Below are 19,214 nucleotides of genomic sequence, written 5' to 3'. Positions count from 1 at the left end.
AATAACCGATAAAAGAAAAGTCTGATAATGCCAAGCGTTAGCAACCGGAGCTCTCATATACTGCTGGTGGGAGTATAAATGGAACAACCACTTGGGAAATTTCGGCAGATTCTTACAATGTTAAACATACACCTACCCAATGACAGAGCAATTCCACTTCTAGGTATTTACTCAAGAAAAATGAGAACACTGTCTACACATGGAATGGAATGGAATGTTCACAGCAGCCTTATTAATAATAGCCAAATACTGGAAACAACCCAATTGGCCATCAATAAAAGAATGGATACACAAACTGCGGTATATTCATATAAGGAATACTACTCAGTAATAAAAAAGAAAAGACTACTGACATATTACCTTGGCTAAGAGAAGACAGAGACAAAAGTGAGCGTCCTGTATGATTTCATTTCTACGAAATTCTAGAAAAGGCAAACCAATCTATATCAACAGAAAACAGATCAGAAATTGTGTGGGATTGAGTTGGGGACATGGATTAATTGCAAAGAGGCAAAAGGGAACTTTCTGGAATGTGGTGAAAATGTTCTCTATTGTGATGATTACACAGATGTGTACGTTTGTTAAACCTCAAACTGTTTACTTCAATTGTATGCATATGATTGCGAGTACATTATACCTGAATAAAGTTGATTTAAAAAAAATTTTTTTTACAATTATTTATTTTTGAAAAGCAGAGAAAAGCAGAGAGTGTGAGCGGGGGAGGGGCAGAGAGAGAGGGAGACACAAAATCCGAAGCAGGCTCCAGGCTCTGAGCTGTCATCACAGAGCCCAACGTGGAGCTTGAACCCACGAACCATGAGATCATGAACTGAGCCAAAGTCAGATGTTCAACCAACTAAGCCACTCAGACGCCCCTGAATAAAGTTGATTTAAAAAAAGAAAGTGTGTGTATGTGTACTGACCAAAAGCAATTAGATAGAAAAGAATACATACATATATATATATATATATATATATATATATACATATACACATTTACATGAAGTTCTGAAGTTTACGTAAAGTTTTAAAACTAACAAAACTAATCCATGGCAATAGAAATCAAACTAATCAATGGTTAAGAATCAGTATAGCGGTAACCTTTTGTTATGGTGGTGGTAGGAATAACAGAAAAAGAGTAACCTTTCAGCGTAAAAGAAAGATTGTTAAATCTTGATATAATGTACTTATGAAAACTGTATGCTTACGAATGGTGCAGTTAGGGGGCGCCTGGGTAGCTCAGTTGGTTAAGCATCCAACTCTTGATTTGGCTCACATCATGATCTCATGGTTTGGGAGTTCAAACCCCACACTGGGCTCTGCATTGACAGCTTGGAGCCTGCTTGGGATTCTCTGTCTCCCCCTTCCTCTCTAAAAAAATAAACATTAAAAAAAAAAAATAAGAAGGGCACCTGAGTGGCTCAGTCGGGTGAGCGTCTGACTTCGGCTCAGGTCACAATCTCATGGTTCATGAGTTTGAGCCCTGCGTCAGGCTCTGCGCTGACAGCTCAGAGCCTGGAGCCCGCTTCAGATTCTGTGTCTCCCTCTGTCTGCCCCTCTGCTGCTTGCACTCTCTCGCATTGTCTCAGGGATGAACAAACATTAAAAAAGAAAAAAATAATAAGAATGATGCATTTTTAGGGGCACCTGGGTGGCTCAGTTGGTTGAGTGTCTGACTCTTGATTTAGGCTCAGGCCATGATCTCACAGTGAAACTGAGAACACTACTCCTTACTGAGTATGGAGCCTGCTTGGGATTCTCTCCTCTCTCTTCCCCTTCCCCGCTCCCTCTCTCTCTCAAAATAAATAAATAAACATTAAAAAAAGAGAATGGTGCATTTTACAAATAAACAAAACAGAAACAGACTCATGGACAAAGGAACAAATTGGTGGCTACCAGAGTGGGGAGGGGGAGAGGGTGGAGGCAGGAAAAATAGGGGAAGGGGATTAACAGGTACAAACTTCTACTCACAAAATAATTTAAGTCACAGGAATGAAATCTACAGCATAGGGAGTATAGTCAATCAACTGTAGTAACTTTCTGTATAGTGACAAATGGTAACGAGACTTATCATGGGAATCTTTTTGTAATTTATAAAAATATCAAATCACTACCATGTATATCTGAAACAGGATACTGTATGTCAATTACACTTCAATCAAAAAAAGATTAATGGGTGCCTGAGTGGCTCAGTCGGTTGAGAGTCTGATTCCTGATTTTGGCTCAGGTCATGATACCAGGGTCATGGGATTGAGCCCTGCATCTGGCTCTGCACTGAGCATGGAGCCTGCTTGGGAGTCTCTCTCAGTCTCTCTCTCTCTCTCTCTCTCTCTCTCCCTCTGCCCCTCCATCCCTCGGAAAAAAAAAAAAAAAGATTTGTGCATCTTAACAATATGTAATTATACCTCAGTAAGAGTGAAACAGGAAAAAATAACCTGAACCCATGATGTCCCTAAACCTGGTCTTCCACCATGCCATCCACTTGCACAGGGATACCAGAACTTGAGTGTCACCTTCACTTTCCTCTCTCCTACCCCTACCCCCCAGATCTAATTAATCATTATGGATTTTGATCTAGCAAACCAATCCAGCAGTCAGAAAAGACGTTCCAAAAATCCAAACATTTATGTGCATATTTTGTGTTTAAAACCCTCTGTTTCTTATTGCCCTTGGCAAAATGACAAAATTCTCTCACACGGCCTAAAGGTGCTACGTGGGCTGGCATCCACCTCCCCAGCTTAGGCCCACATTCCTCTCACCCAAGCTCTCTGCTCAAGTCACACTAGCATTCTTTCAACCTCTCTCTTCACCATGCTCCTTCGAGCTATAGGGACTCTGCAGATTGCTCCCTCTGGCCAGAACACTGTTCCTCCCCTGGTGAACTCCTGTTCATCCTTCAGTTCAGATGTCATTTCCTCAGCAAAGCCTTTTTTGACCAGACCAAATCCACTTAATATAAACTTAATAAAACTCTGTACCTCTCCTTCTTAGCACAACTGCAATTTTTCACTTCATGGCCCAATTAATGTTTTGTCACAGATTGTCTTCCCTCTAGAGTGTAAGCCTCATGAGGACAGGGAAGGTGTCTTGTTTTGTTCCCCCAAATATTCCTAGTATGAAAAACAGTGCCTGGTACATAGCAGGTATTTAAAGATTTCATTTTATTTATTTTTTTGTTTTAAAGTAATCTCTACCCCCAATGTGGGGCTCAAATTCATGACCTTGAGATCAAGAGTCACATGCTCTACCGACAAAGCCAGCCAGGCACCCTCATAGCAGGTATTTAAATATATACTGAATAAGTTCATAATCAGCTTTTTGGTGCTTTTGGTTTATTTTTCCACTATTCTATCTAGAGATGGCCTCAAAATGTCTGATCTTCAAATTGTGACTGTAGCACTGTCAATATTGTCATCTTTAGAAACGAACTTATTGGGATGCTTGTGTGGCTCAGTTGGTTAAGCATCCAACTCTTGGTTTCAGCTCAGGTCACGATCCCAGGGTCATGAGATCAAGCCCCGCATCCGGCTCTGCACCAAGCATGGAACCTGCTTAAGATTCTCTCTCTCTCCCCCTCTGCCCCTCTCCCCAACTCGTGCTCCCTCGCTCTAAAAATAAATAAATAAACTTCTTAAAGGTTCAAATGATAATGTACGTGCTTTCTCATCAAAGTCAAGGAAAAAATACAAAATACATTCCATAAGACATTTCAGCATTTTAGAATTTGTATTAGACTGACCTGTTTTCATCAAAACCAAGAATAGGATCAGCTGTTTTTTGAGCTTTTCTGGTAAGAAATAAAGGAGCAACTTTCACTTTCCCTTAGAAAAATAAATAGTTAGGTTAGTATCAAAGTTTATCATCTCTACTTACCTCCAGATACTTTCCAATTATAGCTCTATCTTCTTAAACTTAAAAAAAATGAACTCTTCTCAACTTTAACAAAACTAACTTTTTTTTAAAACTAACTTCTTAATTAAAAAATTTTCTATATAATCATCTGGTCTCCCAATAGCATTATCAGAATCTCCTGGGAATGTTTTTTTAAACTACAGATTCCCACAATCCCCCTCCAGACATTCTTAGTCAATATGCCTAGGGAAGGACCTAAAGATTTAAGAAAATTTTTAATTTGGGGCGCCTAGGTGGCTCAGTCAGTCGAGCAGCTGACTTCTGCTCAGGTCATGATCTCACAGCTCAGGAGTTCGAGCCCCGCGTTGGGCTCTGTGCTGACAGCTCAGAGCCTGGAGCCTGCTTCCAATTCTGTGTCTCCCTCTCTCTCTGCCCCTCCCCTGCTCATGCTGGTTCTCTCTGTCTCAAAAATAAATAAACATTAAAAAAAAATTTTTTTTTTTAAAGAAAATTTTTAATTTATTCAGAAGATTTTGATTATCAGGTTTGGGAATCTCTATCTTAACTGCAGCTAAATAGAAAGAAATGCAATAACTTGAATACACACAATTACCTTTATAAAACTCTTCACTACATTATAACTTAACTTATTAAACTAGATATATGTAATATAATTGAACGTTCATATTTTAGAAGACAAGAAATTAAATTAAAATGAGAGCAATATAATTCCTCCAAAGCATTCTAATATTCGTCACAAACATTATCAGATCTCATTACCTGGTACGTTTTTAGGATTCTTGTTAAGTTTTTTTCCTAGCACATCATTCAGACACTGAAGATTCTTCTGATTTTTCTCAGGTTGCTTTAAAGAAGTAATATCTGAATCTATTATTATTACAGAGTCCTAAGACAGAATAAGAAAAACATTTTTACAATATGTCAGACAACTGAGGTTTTAAATTTCAAAAGGATTACAGTGCTAGAAGCCAGAGGTAAGAGAATTACATTAGCAGCTCCATCCATCTCTTCATCAGACACTACCTGATTGATACAGAAAACATACGCTATATGTCATAAATGACAATAGCCTGTGCTATACCATTCAAGTTCACATATTAAAGGGTGGACTTATTATTACCATGGGTTTTCTTTTTTAAAGAAGCAACCAAAAGACTTTACTCGAGACAAAAGAGTCAGTATCACTGAGCTATACAAGTTCTAGCTCTACTCTTTGAGAGCCATACATCCTATAAATGTATTAGATAAAGTCTGATATGCTTTCAGATGGTCAGTACACATTTACTAAGCATCTACCATGTGTCAGGCAATACAGCATACACAGACAAATGCAATAAGAGTTGGCTTCAAGGTTGTACCAGGGTTTAGGGGACAGAGGGAGAGCTAGCTCAATCATAACACGGTAGGTTGAGAGCAACATTGACTAAAATACAAAAAAACACACAGAAGTTAAGTACATTTTGGGAAGAAACTACTTGTCTTGAAGGCACCAACAAAGCTTTCAAGAGGAAGTATCAGAATGTTCGTACCATTATTCCTAATAATCAAAAAGTGGAAACAATCCAAATGTCCGTCAACTGATGAAAGGGTTAAAAAAATGTGGTATAGCCATACAAAGCGGTATTATTTGGCAATAAAAAATAAATGAAATATTGATGCTACAATATGGATGAACACCAAAAACACTATGAGTGAAAGAAACCAGGCACAAAAGGCCATATGTTATATGATACCATTTATATGAAATGTCCAGAATAGGCAAATCTATACAAACAGAAAAGTAGATTAGTGGTTGCCTGGAGCTGAGGGAGGGGAGTCTGGGAAGTGATAGCTAAGGGAAATAGGAGTTCTTTTTGGGGTAATGAAATATTCTAAAATTGTGGCGATAGAATCACAACTCTGTGAATATATTAAAAGCCAGTGAACTGGGCACTTTAAATAGTGAATTATATCTCTATAATAAGATATAAGTATGTGACTTATATCTCTATAATAAAGCTGGTTTTAAAAAAGAGGAGGCAGGGGTGCCTGGGTGGCTCAGTCAGCTGAGCATTGGACTTTCGGCTCAGGTCACGAACTCATGGTTCTTGAGTTCAAGCCGTGCATCGTGCTCACTGCTGTCAGCGCAGAGCCTGCTTCAACTCCTCTGTCCCCACGCCCCCCACCCTTGCCCCTTCCCCACTTGCACTCTCTCAAAAATAAACATACATACATACATACATAAGAAAAGAGGGTAGCATTTAGCAGGACTTAATGTATGAGTAGGAATTCCTCAGGTAGAAAAGAGTATTTGGTATATGCATTTCAAGCTGAGACTACAAAGTGGAAATAAAAGTTGCACCATTTGGGGAGAAAGGAATAATTCAGTGTGACTAGAGCAAAAAGTGCGTATATGAGGAAGGAGGAAAGGGAAGAGCTAATTCAGCCTATGAAGGATCTCAAATGACATGATGAGGATGCAGACTGTATGCTTTTGCAAAAGGAGCGAAGAGCTTTTAAAACAGAAATGCAAATGATATTCTTTCCACAACCTCAGGGGTATCTTACAATTCTACCTATAACTTTATATGGCTTCCTCCTCCTTCTCCAAGCAGCAGAATAGGACAGAACTCACACCAATAAATATTTCTAATACTTACTGCTGTTTCTGACAATTCCTTCGTTTCAGCAAGCGTCTGATGTCTAGATGAACGTCTTAAGGGCGTCACTATTTCTTCAGTAGTTTTTGACCTACTAATGTGTAAAGCTTTTGCTTTTTCAATCAATTGTTTTGCTTTTGATACACTTTTTGAAGCACTGCTTGCCTAAACAAAAATTTGAAAAACTTAGATCAGTGGCAAACATTTTGTATTTAATAATAGAAAGAAATTATAAAAGGCAAAACTTTGGAAACAGTAGAAAGGTTAGTGGTTGCCAGGAGTTAGGTGGGGAAGGAGGGATGAACAGGCAGAGCACAGAGGATTTTTAAGCCAGTGATACGACACTATATGTATGATACTAGAATGATGGATACATGTCATTACACATTTATCTAAACTCACTGAATGTATAACACCAAGAGTGAACCTTAATGTAAACTCGGGACTCTGGGTGATAATGATCTGTAAATGCAGGTTCATCAATTGTTAAAAAATGTACTATTCTGGTATTGATAATATGGGAGGCTATGCATGTGTGGGTACAGGGAGTATATGGGAAATCTCTGTATCTTCCACTCAGTTATGCTGTGAACCTAAAACTGTTGTAAAAAATAAAATCCAGGGGCGCCTGGGTGGCTCAGTTGGTTAGGCATCCGACTGTTGATTGCGGCTCAGGTCATGATCTCATGGTTTGTGAGATGGAGCCCCATGTCAGGCCCCACGCTGACAGCATGGGGCCTACTTGGGATTTTCTCTCTCCCCCTTTCTCTGCCCCTCCCCAGCTCACTCACTCGCTCTCAAACATTTAATTAATAAATAATAAAATCCATTACACATATATAAAACTATAATCATAAGTCGTATTAAAAAAGACAAAGAAATAGTTACTTAAATCTTACCAAGGAAATTAAATTAGTGTGTCTAGTGTAATTAACATGTCTAATGTAATGTGTCTACCTTTATTTTTAACTAGAAATTTATTCAGATAAATATAATTACGTTCATGAAAAACACCCAGAGAGATGTCTATATTAGATGTCTGTATGGATTAGAATTGTTGGTTATTTCCCCACCATCTTCATGGCATCTATTTGACTTTAGTCACCTTTAGGGTGAATCCACTAGAGAGAGGCTGAAAAGGCATTAAGTATGGAAAAGAGCACTAGATAAGAAGTCTGGCCTTTAGGCCTGACTTTGCCATTGATGTACGAAGTGATCCTGTGCATTTAAATATTACCTTCCAGACAATGTGCTTTCCATATTGAGTTCTACAGGTTTTTATGTTTAAAGACATCCAACAAGCAAGGTGCACAACAGTTTACATTATATGATCCCTTTTAAAAGTCACATATACCTATTTAATCATAGGAAAAAGTCTAGAAGGGCATTAATAGTTTTAATGTAACTATTAAAGTGGGTTACCCTTTGAGGAGCCTGGGTGGCTCAGTCGGCTGAGCGTCCGACTTCCACTCAGGTCATGATCTCACAGTTCGTGGGTTGGAGCCCTGCGGAGGACTCTGTGCTGACAGCATGGAGCCTGCTTTGGATTCTGTATCTCCCTCTCTTTCTGCCCCTCCCCTGCTCACGCGGTTTCTGTCTCTCCCTCTCTCTCAAAAATAAATGTTAAAAAAAATTTTAAGTGTGTTACCCCTAGAGAGTAGATAATAACTTTTCACTTTTAATTTTATATACTTCTGTTTTTAAACAAATGTTTGCTGTTTTTTAAAACCTTCAAAATGTTTTTAAAAAACTATTGAAAAGCATAGGCATGGATATTCAAAATATATGTAAGAAGGTTAGGAAAACAAAGATTCTGTATAGTAGAATCTTCTTCTATAGTAGAATCTTCTGTATAGTAGAGTAATAGATTTCTGTTGTTCTGCTAGCAAAATTTTTGGCAGGCTGATGAACCTTATTAAGTTCGTATTCAAAATAATCCACCTAAATTTAAATGGATAACTCAATTACTGAAATAAACTGTTACACAAAAAGATATGTTTTAGTGAATGTGAAAAAAGCATACACATACACGTTTTGGCAAGTAATTCTGCTGTTACTTGAAATTAGTTTTTTTTTTTTTTAATAGTTTTTTTTTTTTCTTTCCTGATAAAAGTTCTTAAAGGTTCGTATTTATAGGGCTGCCTGGGGGGATCAGTCGGTTAAGTGTCTGACTCTTGATTTTGGCTCAGGCCATGATCTTGTGGTCATGGGATCGAGCCCCGTGTCCAGGCTCTGAGCTGAACGTGGTGTCATGTCTGCTTAAGATTCTCTCTCCCTCCACCCCTCTCCCCTGCTCATGCTCTCTTGCTATTAAAAAAACTGGGGCGCCTGGGTGGCGCTGTCGGTTAAGCGTCCGACTTCAGCCAGGTCACGATCTCGCAGTCCGTGAGCTCGAGCCCCGCGTCGGGCTCTGGGCTGATGGCTCAGAGCCTGGAGCCTGTTTCTGATTCTGTGTCTCCCTCTCTCTCTGCCCCTCCCCTGCTCATGCTCTGTCTCTCTCTGTCCCAAAAATAAATAAACGTTGAAAAAAAAAAATTAAAAAAAAAAAAACCTAAAATAATTTTTTTAAGTTCATGTTTATACAGAAAACAGGAAAATAAAGTTAAAACCATCAATAATCCTATCACCTCAAAAAGTCATATCCACCCATCCTCCCAGCCTTACTTGGTTACCCTGACAACACCAGGTGCTGATGGCACCCTACTTTCTCCCTGTTTGTCAGCCTCTAGTCCCAGCCACCCAGCTTGGCTTCCACTGCACGTCACTTCATCCACTCTGAAAAATGTTCTCACCTCCTTTAGCTCCACTGTCCTTCAAAACAGGGATAAATATTTACTTTATGACATTAATGATGAGTACTAAGCATAGTGCCTGGAATGTGATAAGCAGTCAAAAAAAATGACAGCTGTTAAATAACAACAAAAGAGATAACAACTTTCTATAGCAGTGCCATTCACCCAAGGATTATATCAAAATCACCTTACGGGCATTGTGAACCCACACATACCTGTGCCTACACCCTGGAGAGAATCCAATTCTCTCAAGGTGTGGATATGCAGATTATTTTTAAAAGCAGCTAAATTACTTATACATCCTACCTTTCCCTTTAGGGTAAAGGTTTTCAACCAGGGGAGGGGGGGGGGTGATGTGCAATTCTTTTTTTTCCTTCCCAGGGATATTTACAATGTGTGGAGACATTTTTGGTTGTCATAACCAGGGGAGCTGGACAGCGACTCATATGTCATGGGTAGAGGCCTAAGTTATTGCTAAACATCCTACAATGCACGAGTCCCCTATAACAAATGGATTATCCAGCCCAAAATATCAATAGTACAAGGGTTTTCAGACGTGTCCCAGAGTTACAGACCCTACTTTTTAGCCTCTGACCTATAGAAATAAACCAAAAATTGAATCATAACCTATAAGCAGCCTTAAGGAAAATGACTAACATGTAACTCTTACCAAGAAAAGTTTTTCTAAGCAAATTATACTGTCCTTATCAATTGCTTTCATCTCACAATAAGATATGTTGACCACTTAATAAACTAACTAGAGAAACAGAAAAATAGTGAGTAATAACATATGCTATAGTTAATATAACCAATCTATAAAATGTGAATATTCTTTTGGCACATTACTTCTAATAGTAGCTGTTGTTTTAGGAAACGGAATACCCGAATATTCCAATTACCTTTCTAGTCTGAGAAGTAAAATCTCCATCGGTTGCTTCATATTTCTCACATCTTTTTTTAGATTTCTTCTTAGATTTTTTGGGAGTACTAATTCTGGTGAATTTCATTCTAGGAATAAAAAAGATATTCAGAAGCGTTTCATGATTATGTGTAAGAGTTTTAATTAAGTATAGAAAAGAGCCACCTAGGGCTTCAATTTCTGGACAGTTCTTAAAAACAAAAATACCCCCTACATTAGTTTCAAACTACTGATCAGAAGTAAGCCAAACTCAAACTCTTAAAAAATATAAAATGTTTCCTTTTAGAAATCGTAAAATTACCTCATAAGATCACTCTTTCATTGACCAAAACCAGCATGCAAGTATATACCTCATACGATATGGCTCAGTTTCCCAAGAAAAAAAGCTCTGACTTATTTTTAATCTCATATTAGATGCAGAGAATTCAGGATTAGCAACTATGATGAATAAAAGTTAGAACTCATCTAAAATACATCTAGGAGGCTCCTGGGTGGCTCAGTGAGTTAAGCTTCTGACTTCAGCTCACGTCATGATCTCATGGTTTGTGAGTTTGAGCCCCACACGGGGCTCTCTGCTGTCAGGGCAGACCTGCTTGGGATCCTATGTCTCCCCCCCCCCTCCACCCCTCTCCCCCTTAAAAACAAACATTAAAAAAATAAATAAAATACATCTATAATTCTTCTGAAATCATGCCTGACCTTAAATTAAATGTGAAAAATAAGCATTTTGAAACTGTTTTGTGCCTTATAAATCAGGTATTCTAGAAAAAAATGATACTCTCCAATGCTTCAAGCATTTTCCTTCCCAACTAATATATGGAGAACACTTAGAACTTCAGAATAGAAACAAAACTTTACCTAATAGGGCTCTCTGAATCAGAAGAGACTGTTATTAATTCTGCCGTATATAAGCTATGCTTTTCTGGTAAGGTGGCTGCTTTTGGAATGGAAGCCTCTATTGGACTATCATCTTCAGAATCAGCACTTCTAATGACCATTGCGGTAGGGGTGCTGCTGGTTCTTACAGATCTTCTGCTTGACCTGGGTGTGGAAACATTTTCCAGAGTGTCTTCGGTTTCGGTTTTACAATGTATGACCTTATCATTAATGGGTACGCTGGTTTTTCTTGAAGACTTCTTGTTATACGGAGAGGAAATCTTTAGAGGGTCTTCCCCAACAAGATTTTCACTGCTAAATAATGTGTTTTTGAAAACTTCCGTTTTCTTTTGTCTTAAACTCCTTCTAAGCCTATTTTGACTCTGTTTACCCTTAAAGGAAAAAGTTGTTCCTTTCTTTTGAGTATTTCCCTGTCTACTTTCACCTGGAGTAGCACCAGTATCTAACATCTTCTTACCCTTTGTCTTCAGCTTTTTACTTTTCTCTTTAGGAAAAGTTCCTTTGTCAGTATGTGACTGTGAATTGCCATAATTTGAAATCATTTGAATATTAGCATTGTCCATGATTTTTTTAGAATTACCGTCTCTTCCTTCATCATTCAAAGATTTTTCATTGAGCTCTTTCTGCTTATCGGAAGACTTTCGCACTCCATTTTTAAGCGCATCCGGTGCTGGCTGCCTAAACGCTTTCATAAACTGTTGTCTTTCTTCTAGAGTGCATTTCGGCTTTGAGGCTTCGGAACTTCCAGCTTCCAACACTGCCAACTCTAATTCTTCCTCCTGTATGACAACGTTCGATTTTCTTTTCTGAACAGTCTGTTCATTCTCAGGATCTGACAGGCTATTTTCTGTTTCCAATTGCTTTTGTTTCAAGAAAATTGAGGGTATTTTCCGGGTCTTTTTGGGGGGAATAGGATGAACCTGTGCAAGAACGGTAACTGTCTTGGAGCGTACGTGTTGGGAAATGTCACAGGTTTCTGGGTCACTCATACTACCGCTTTTGACTATATTTTCAACAGTTTCAGAAGGAATACAAATCGCCACTGTAGAGTCTGGTAGGTCTACTTTATTTTCCTTGTGACTTTTCAAAAATTCCTCATAGGAGACAGTTATTGTCCTATCCTTTAAGCGGGCTGGTTTAGCTATATCACCCCTAGAGTCTGCACAGTCTGTAGGACTGTCCATCTCATCAGCTAGGGAAGGCACTCTCTCCTTCCTGTCTTTACCATCTTTTTGAAGGAGACTTATTTCTTCTGCCAATGGTAAGCTTTCAGACAGATCTATTATATCTCTGTGCTTCCTTTTCCTCATTTTTTTGCAATCATTTTTTGTGATTCCTTGCTTAGGATTTACTCTCTTGGAGCTTTTTATGGAGGTCCTAGTGCTTGACTGTTTTTTGATATCTTGAATACTTTCTGCAAGTACCTCTACACGTTTCTTGCAGAGTAAAACAGAAGTACTACTTTCCGCAAAATCATTATTTAGACCGGAGTCTTCTTTGCTATCGTCACTGTTAATTTCAATTGGAGATTCATTTTCAGCTTTAATATTATTTAGTCGATGAGATAAATTAACTCTCTTTCCTCTCTTCTTGAACTCTATATGTGAGAACACTCCCAATGGTGTTTTACAGTCTTTGCCACTGTCAGCAGGCAATGGTGGCAATGATTTTATCTTGCACTCTTTTGCTGATTGTGTCTTCTCATTTGTGGGGGACGTCTTTCTAAAATAATTCAGAATATTACTGGATTTGGGTGGAGAGAACACACTGTCTCCAGTCTTCCCTGTTGGTGATAAATATTTTGTAATTGTTTTGCAGGAAGATCTGTCATCATCTTTCCTTCGCTTTTTGCACGCCTATCAATTTAAAAGAAAAAGAAAGCACTTACGTCAAGCAAGATAATACAAAACATAAATTTTGAACATGGATCTAATATTTTACCTAATTGGATAAAAAAAGGAAGGCTCCCTTAGGTAACAAACATGATATATATTAGAAAAAAGAGGGGTCTCTGAGTGCCTCAGTCAGTTAAGCAAATGACTTGAGCTCAGGTCATGATCTCGGGGTTCGGGAGGTGACAGCTCCGAGCCAGGAGCCTGTTTCGGATTCGGTCTCCCTCTCTCTCTGCCCCTCCCCCATTCGCATTCTCTCCCTCTCTCTCTCAAAAATAAACAAAAAAAAATGTTTTAAAGCAAAAAGAGCTTTAAAATTAAACCTACATTCAAATCTCAATGTTACGTCACAAGCCATACACTTATAATTTGTGTATTTTACTTTATATATATACTTGAAAAAAAAGTTTCAAGGCCACTATACTTATGTACAAATGTGTTAATTTCTATTGGTCTCTATTTACAACCTTTGAATACTAGCACCTACCCCACAAAATTTGTAATGAACACCATACATGAAAATATATGAAGTCTGCATGGTAGAACCTCTACAAATATTAACTCCATTCCCTTTTCACTTTTTTAGTTAAAAACAAATTATCCTATCTCTAAGAAACATGCACACAGTGAACAAACCTAGCATCCCAAAATTTACTAATCAAGTAAAAATTTTGAAGGACACTTACCACAAATAAAATTTTCCAATGTTTTAATGTGTTTTATTTATTTATTTACTTACTTACTTATTTATTTATTTATGAGAGAGAGAGAGAGAGACCACCCATGCACACACACTCTCAAAAAATAAATAAACAAGGGGCTCCTGGGTGGCTCAGTCAGTTAAATGTCCGACTTCGGCTCGAGTCATGATCTTGCGGTCCGTGAGTTCGAGCCCCGCGTCAGGCTCTGTGCTGACAACTCAGAGCCTGGAGCCTGTTTCAGATTCTGTGTCTCCCTCTCTCTCTAACCCTCCCCGTTCATGCTCTGTCTCTCTCTGTCTCAAAAATAAATAAACGTTAAAAAAATTAAAAAATAAAAAATAAATAAACTTAAAAAAAAAATCTTGGGGCATCTGGGTGGCTTAGTCACTTAAGCATCCAACTTGGGTTCAGGTCATGATCTCACTGTTTGTGGATTCGAGCCCTGCATTGGGCTCTGTGCTGACAGCTCAGAACCTGGAGCCTGCTTCAGATTCTGTGTCTTCTTCTCTCTCTCTGTCCCTCCCCACCCCCCTTGCAAAAATAAACATTAAAAATAAATTAATTTATCAAATAAAATCTTAACAAATTAAGTAATGAATGGGGAATTATACTTCTAGAAAATTAAAAGGTATCATAAAGCAGGGGCGCCTGGATGGCTCAGTCGGTAGATCTCACACTTCATGGGTTCCAGCCCCACATCAGGCTCTGTGCCAACAGCTCAGAGCCTAGATCCTGCTTCGAATTCTGTGTCTCCTTCTCTCTCTGCTCCTCCCCTGCTTGTGCTCTCTCTCTCTCTCAAAAATAAATTAACATTAAGGGGGGAAAAAAGGTATCACAAAGCTATCATCATTGAAAGCATTAAAAGCTAGGGGCACCTGGCTGGTTCAGTCAGTGGAGCATGCAACTTTTGCTCTTGGGGTTGTGAGCTTGAGCCCCACATTTGGTGTAGAGATTACTAAAACAAAAACAAAAACAAAAAAAAAAAAGAAAGAAAATAAAGGCAGGGGGGAGCCTGGGCGGCTCAATCGGTTAAGCATCTGACTCCTGATTTTGGCTCAAGTCAGGATCTCTTGGTCTGTGTGGCCGAGTCCCACATCAGGCTCTGCGCTGACAGTGTGGAGCCTGCTTGGGATTCTCTCTCTCTCCCCCTCCCTCTCTGCCCCTCCCCTCCTTGAGCCTGCTCTTTCTCGGTCTCAAAATAAGTAAATAAACATTTAAAAAAAAAAAAAAAAGAGGAAGAAGAGGAAGAGAGGCACCTGGGTGGCTCAGTCAGTTGACCGTCCGATATCGGCTCAGGTCATGATCTCATGGTTTGTGAGTTCAAGCCCCAAGACAGGCTCTGTGCTGACAGCTCAGAGCCTGAAGCCTGCTTCGGATTCTGTGTCTCCCTCTCTCTGCCCCTCCCCTACTCGCGCTCTCTCTCTCAAAAAATTTATAAAAAATTTTTAGGGGCACCTGGGTGGCTCAGTCGATTAAGCGTCTGACTTTGGCTCAGGTTATAATCGCTCACTTTGTAAGTTCGGGCCCAGAGTCGGGCTCTGTGCTGACAGCTCAGAGCCTGGATCTGCTTCGGATTCTGTCTCCCTCTGTCTCTGCCCCTCCCCCACTAGAATTCTATCTCTCAAAAATAAACTTAGAAAAATCTTTTTTAAATTTTTTTAAATAAAAAAGAAAACCAGAAAAAGAAATAAGTATATATTTAAGAACTTGGTACACGAGAACAGTAGTATTCAAGCTAGTGAGCAAAGAAGTACTTAATAAATGGTATTGGGACAAATTTCTAACCATTTGGATGACTACGAGGCAAAATAAATTACAGATGAAAATTTTGTATGTTAAAATGAGATGGTAAATGCATTAGGAGAAAATGCTAATGAGTTATCAGTATTATTATATTACCATGAGATCGTATCAAAGGCACTATGCCATAGGCTCTGGAGTCAGGCAGATCTAAGTTCAAGTGCTGGCTCTGGTATCTACTAGCATGGGACCTTAAGCATATTACTTTTAACTTTCTAATTATACAGGCAATGATACCTCAGCACAGGGTTGATATTAAGCAAAATAATGTGTACAAGGCCCTCACCCTTGCAATACTAAACAATAAGTATCATTGCTATGAAATAGGCTAAGCAGGGCACCAAAAGCAGAAACTGTAACGAAAAGGTTGATAAACCGACCACACAAAAATCAAGAACTGTTTCATTCAAGTACCAAAAGTCCTCCTTCACATCGGAGAAAGCTGAGCAACTCCCTTGATTTAGCAGACAAATATCAGCGTAACAGCTACCAGCAAGTAGACAAAAGTTATTCAATTCCAAAAAATAAGGGAGAGTCCTAGTTAAATAAGCATACATCTTGGCGCACTTCAAGGACACCAGTGTGCCTATTTCAGAACGCTAGCTTGAGATGCTACTCCAATACTTCATGGCATTAGAGTATCTATATAACGACTGCTTACTGCATTTCACTGAAATTTGGTGAATACGTAAGAATAACAGCATTCCACGCTGGAACTCCTAACTGCATTATTTTAAGCTCTGGAACCATGAGAAACCCATTTTTTTAAAAAATTACTTTGACCCCCGTAATGGCAATCTAAGCAGTCATCTTCCAATAGGTAAATGGATACACTACTGGAACTTAAAGATTCTTTCCAACGCTAAAGTTCTGATTCCTTACCATGAACCCAGACTTGATCCTGGGATCCTCTGCGACATTTCACAAGTCCAAAACATCAAGTTCCACCAACATCTCAGGACCTGGGGACCGGTCGAGGTATCTTTTAAATCCTGACTTTCCTGGCCCCGCAATCATCTCACAATCTCGATGTTTGTCAGTACCTATCACGACTTTGGGAAGCGACACACTCCAGCAATTGTTGCACACAATGTCACTGCTATGGGGCCTCACCAGGTCCCTCCTCTCCCCTCCCGGATCCAAAGTTGGGATCACCTTTCACCCACCTCCTACAGACGGAGATTCTCTAGCTCACCTCAATCTCGTAGTCCTTCACCGGAGGGGGAGCAGCCGCCGCCGCCATGGCCAGGACCCCCACCATGCTCCCTGCTTCCCGGAATGCCGGCTCCTAGGGCGTTGAGCGGCCGGGCCCCGCCAGCCTAAAGGCCATGGAGGCGGCCGGCCCCCGAAGAGGCAGCAGCCGTGCTGTGGGGTCCGTCCCGGACTCCCCCCGCGCCCACCCGCCCGGAGCGGTCGCGGAGGCTGGGCCCAGCTCAGCCGAGTCGAACGCGGGAAGGGGCGGTAAGAAAGCGCGGGCAGCGAGGACCCCGGGGCGCGGCCGGCGAGCGCAGGGGGCCCTCGACACAGGCGCCCCCAGGCTAAGCGCCCGGGACCGCGACCCCGGCCGGGAAAGCAGGCCGAACGCAGACCCGACCCGCGGGCTTCGGAGGGAATTCTTGTCAATTGGGTTTTCGCGCCGTCTGGAGCGCATGGGGCGGAGCTTAGGATTGCTTCTAGAGGCTGTGCGGACGGTAAGCAGAGAGGGCCAAAATACTTCTCGGACGAAACTGCAGGAGGCGGGATTGGTTTTACCAAGGGATTTCAGACGAGCGGGGCTTCTCCCGCCCAGTTTCACGGATGAGGACGTGATTTGACTAAAGTCCGTCGGTGACAGAATTAAAACTGTAGACTTTTGATGCCCTAGGCTAGCCCCTTGTAAAAAGTGGAAATTCAAGGGCGCCTGGGTGGCTCAGTGGGTTAAACGTCTGATTTCCTCTCTGGTCATGATCTCTCTGTCGGTGTGTTCGAGCCCCACATCGGGTTCTGTGCTGACCGCTCAGAGCCTGGAGCCTGCTTGGGATTCTGTGTCTCCCTATGTCTCTGCCCCTCCCCCGTTCACGCTCTTCTCTGTCTCTCAACAATGAATCAATGTTAAAAATAAATAAAAGTGGAAATTCAAGGGGCGCCTGGGAGGCTCAATCAGTTAAGCAACCCACTGGATTTCGGCTAAGGTCATGGTCTTGGAGTCCATGGGTTCCAACCCCGCCTCTGGCTCTGCGCTGTCAGCTCTGAGCCTACTTGGGATTCTCCGTCTCCCTCTCTCTCTCTCTCTGCCCCTCCCCTGCTGGTGCGCTCTCAGGAATTAAATAAATAAATAAATAAATATTTTTAAAAATCTTAAAGAAAATTCTGTCTCTTCCCCTCCCCTGCTTTCTCTCAAATTAAAAAAAAAAATAAAGTGGAAATTCAAAAAAATAAAGTGGAAATTCAAAAAATACAGAAAAGGAAATAATTGATTACATTCCACCCCCATGGAATAAAATGTTATTTTGGCAAGCGTCTTACCTCGAAATACACACACAGGATCCGAGATTCTGACGTTTTCCCCTAAACTGAGCAAAAGAGGGCATTGTTTCCCACGGATTTCTTCCTCCCCGGCAGCCAGGAGCCCAACATCATGGCCTCAGCTGGTTGGAGTGCGTGCCAGTTGTTCCAGGGGTTTGCTGGTTTGTAGTGATGATAATCTCATACTTCATTTGCATTCTTTTCACGGATTTGTTTAGCTTTGACTTTTTTTTCACATGAGTTTATTGTTGCAGTGATATAGACATAGAGTATGTTTATTTTGGTTGAGTGCATACTTTTAACTGCATGGTGTGTAAGAACTGAGTAGGTCAGGTAAAAGGATATACCAAATAATAACGGGAAGCCACCTTGTTGCATCTGGCTATGCAAACTGATTTTAACTACGGATGTAACTGTGTCCATCTGAATACCATAAAGATGGTATTGCTATTGTTTTCACAACATAAAGGGTGCAAATTTCTCCAATGAAATTGGAGGTAATTATTTTTTTCTTTTAAAATTGTTAGCCAAGGGGCGCCTAGGTGGCTCAATCAGTTGATCATCCGACTTCAGCTCAGGTCATGATCTCATGGTTCATAAGTTCCAGCCCTGCATCGGACTCTTTGAGGACAACCCAGAGCCTGGAGCCTGCCTCAGATTCTGTGTCCCCCTCTCTCTCTGCCCCTCCCTGCTCTCTCACTGTGTCTCTCTCTTTCTCTCTCTCTCTCTCAAAAATAAAAAAAAAAAAGAGGGGTGCCTGGGTGGCTCAGTCGGTTAAGCGACCGATTTCAGCTCAGGTCATGATCTCACAGTCCATGAGTCCGAGCCCCACGTCAGGCTCTGTGCTGATAGCTCAGAGCCTGGAGCCTGCTTCAGATTCTGTGTCTCCCTCTCTCTCTGACCCTCCCTCATTCATGCTCTGTCTCTCTCTGTCTCAAAAGTAAATAAACATTAAAAAAAATTTTTTTTAAATAAAAAAAATTTAAAAAAGACTAAAAACTTTTTTAAATAAAAAAATAAAACTGTTAGCCCAGAATAAGGTTTTTCTAAAATAGATACTGTTTTGTTGATCTGGTTTTTGTTGTTTTTTTTTTTTTTTTTTTTCCCTCGCTGTAGAGTAAGAACACTGCCCAAGGAGAAGGAGAAGGAAGAGGCGGGGGGAGGAGAAACAAATGAGAAAATTACAGAGAAAACTG

The 19,214-nt window shown here is 40.4% G+C and overlaps 1 protein-coding gene across 3 annotated transcripts in view; it reads right to left on the bottom strand.

Annotated features, from left to right (window-relative positions):
• Positions 1 to 17,781, bottom strand: part of ATAD5 (ATPase family AAA domain containing 5) — a 46,646-nt gene extending 28,865 nt beyond the window's left edge. Inside the window, exons 1-7 of one of the 3 annotated variants that reach the window (XM_053211792.1) lie at positions 16,709 to 17,780; positions 16,396 to 16,475; positions 11,082 to 12,976; positions 10,204 to 10,312; positions 6,513 to 6,677; positions 4,633 to 4,759; positions 3,740 to 3,821 (exon numbers count right to left, since the gene is read on the bottom strand). In XM_053211792.1, the coding sequence (XP_053067767.1) occupies positions 3,740 to 3,821; positions 4,633 to 4,759; positions 6,513 to 6,677; positions 10,204 to 10,312; positions 11,082 to 12,976; positions 16,396 to 16,398 (2,381 nt within the window). In that variant the 5' untranslated portion in view covers positions 16,399 to 16,475; positions 16,709 to 17,780. Of the gene's footprint in view, positions 1 to 3,739; positions 3,822 to 4,632; positions 4,760 to 6,512; positions 6,678 to 10,203; positions 10,313 to 11,081; positions 12,977 to 16,395; positions 16,476 to 16,708 lie in introns of all 3 variants that reach the window. The other 2 variants (XM_027034440.2, XM_015083440.3) reach the window with 2 other exon arrangements.
• Positions 17,782 to 19,214: the final 1,433 nt, after the last annotated feature.

The sequence above is a fragment of the Acinonyx jubatus genome, chromosome E1, assembly GCF_027475565.1.
Source record: "Acinonyx jubatus isolate Ajub_Pintada_27869175 chromosome E1, VMU_Ajub_asm_v1.0, whole genome shotgun sequence".
Taxonomy (NCBI): domain Eukaryota; kingdom Metazoa; phylum Chordata; class Mammalia; order Carnivora; family Felidae; genus Acinonyx; species Acinonyx jubatus.
This window is presented reverse-complemented; position numbering and strand designations above follow the sequence as displayed.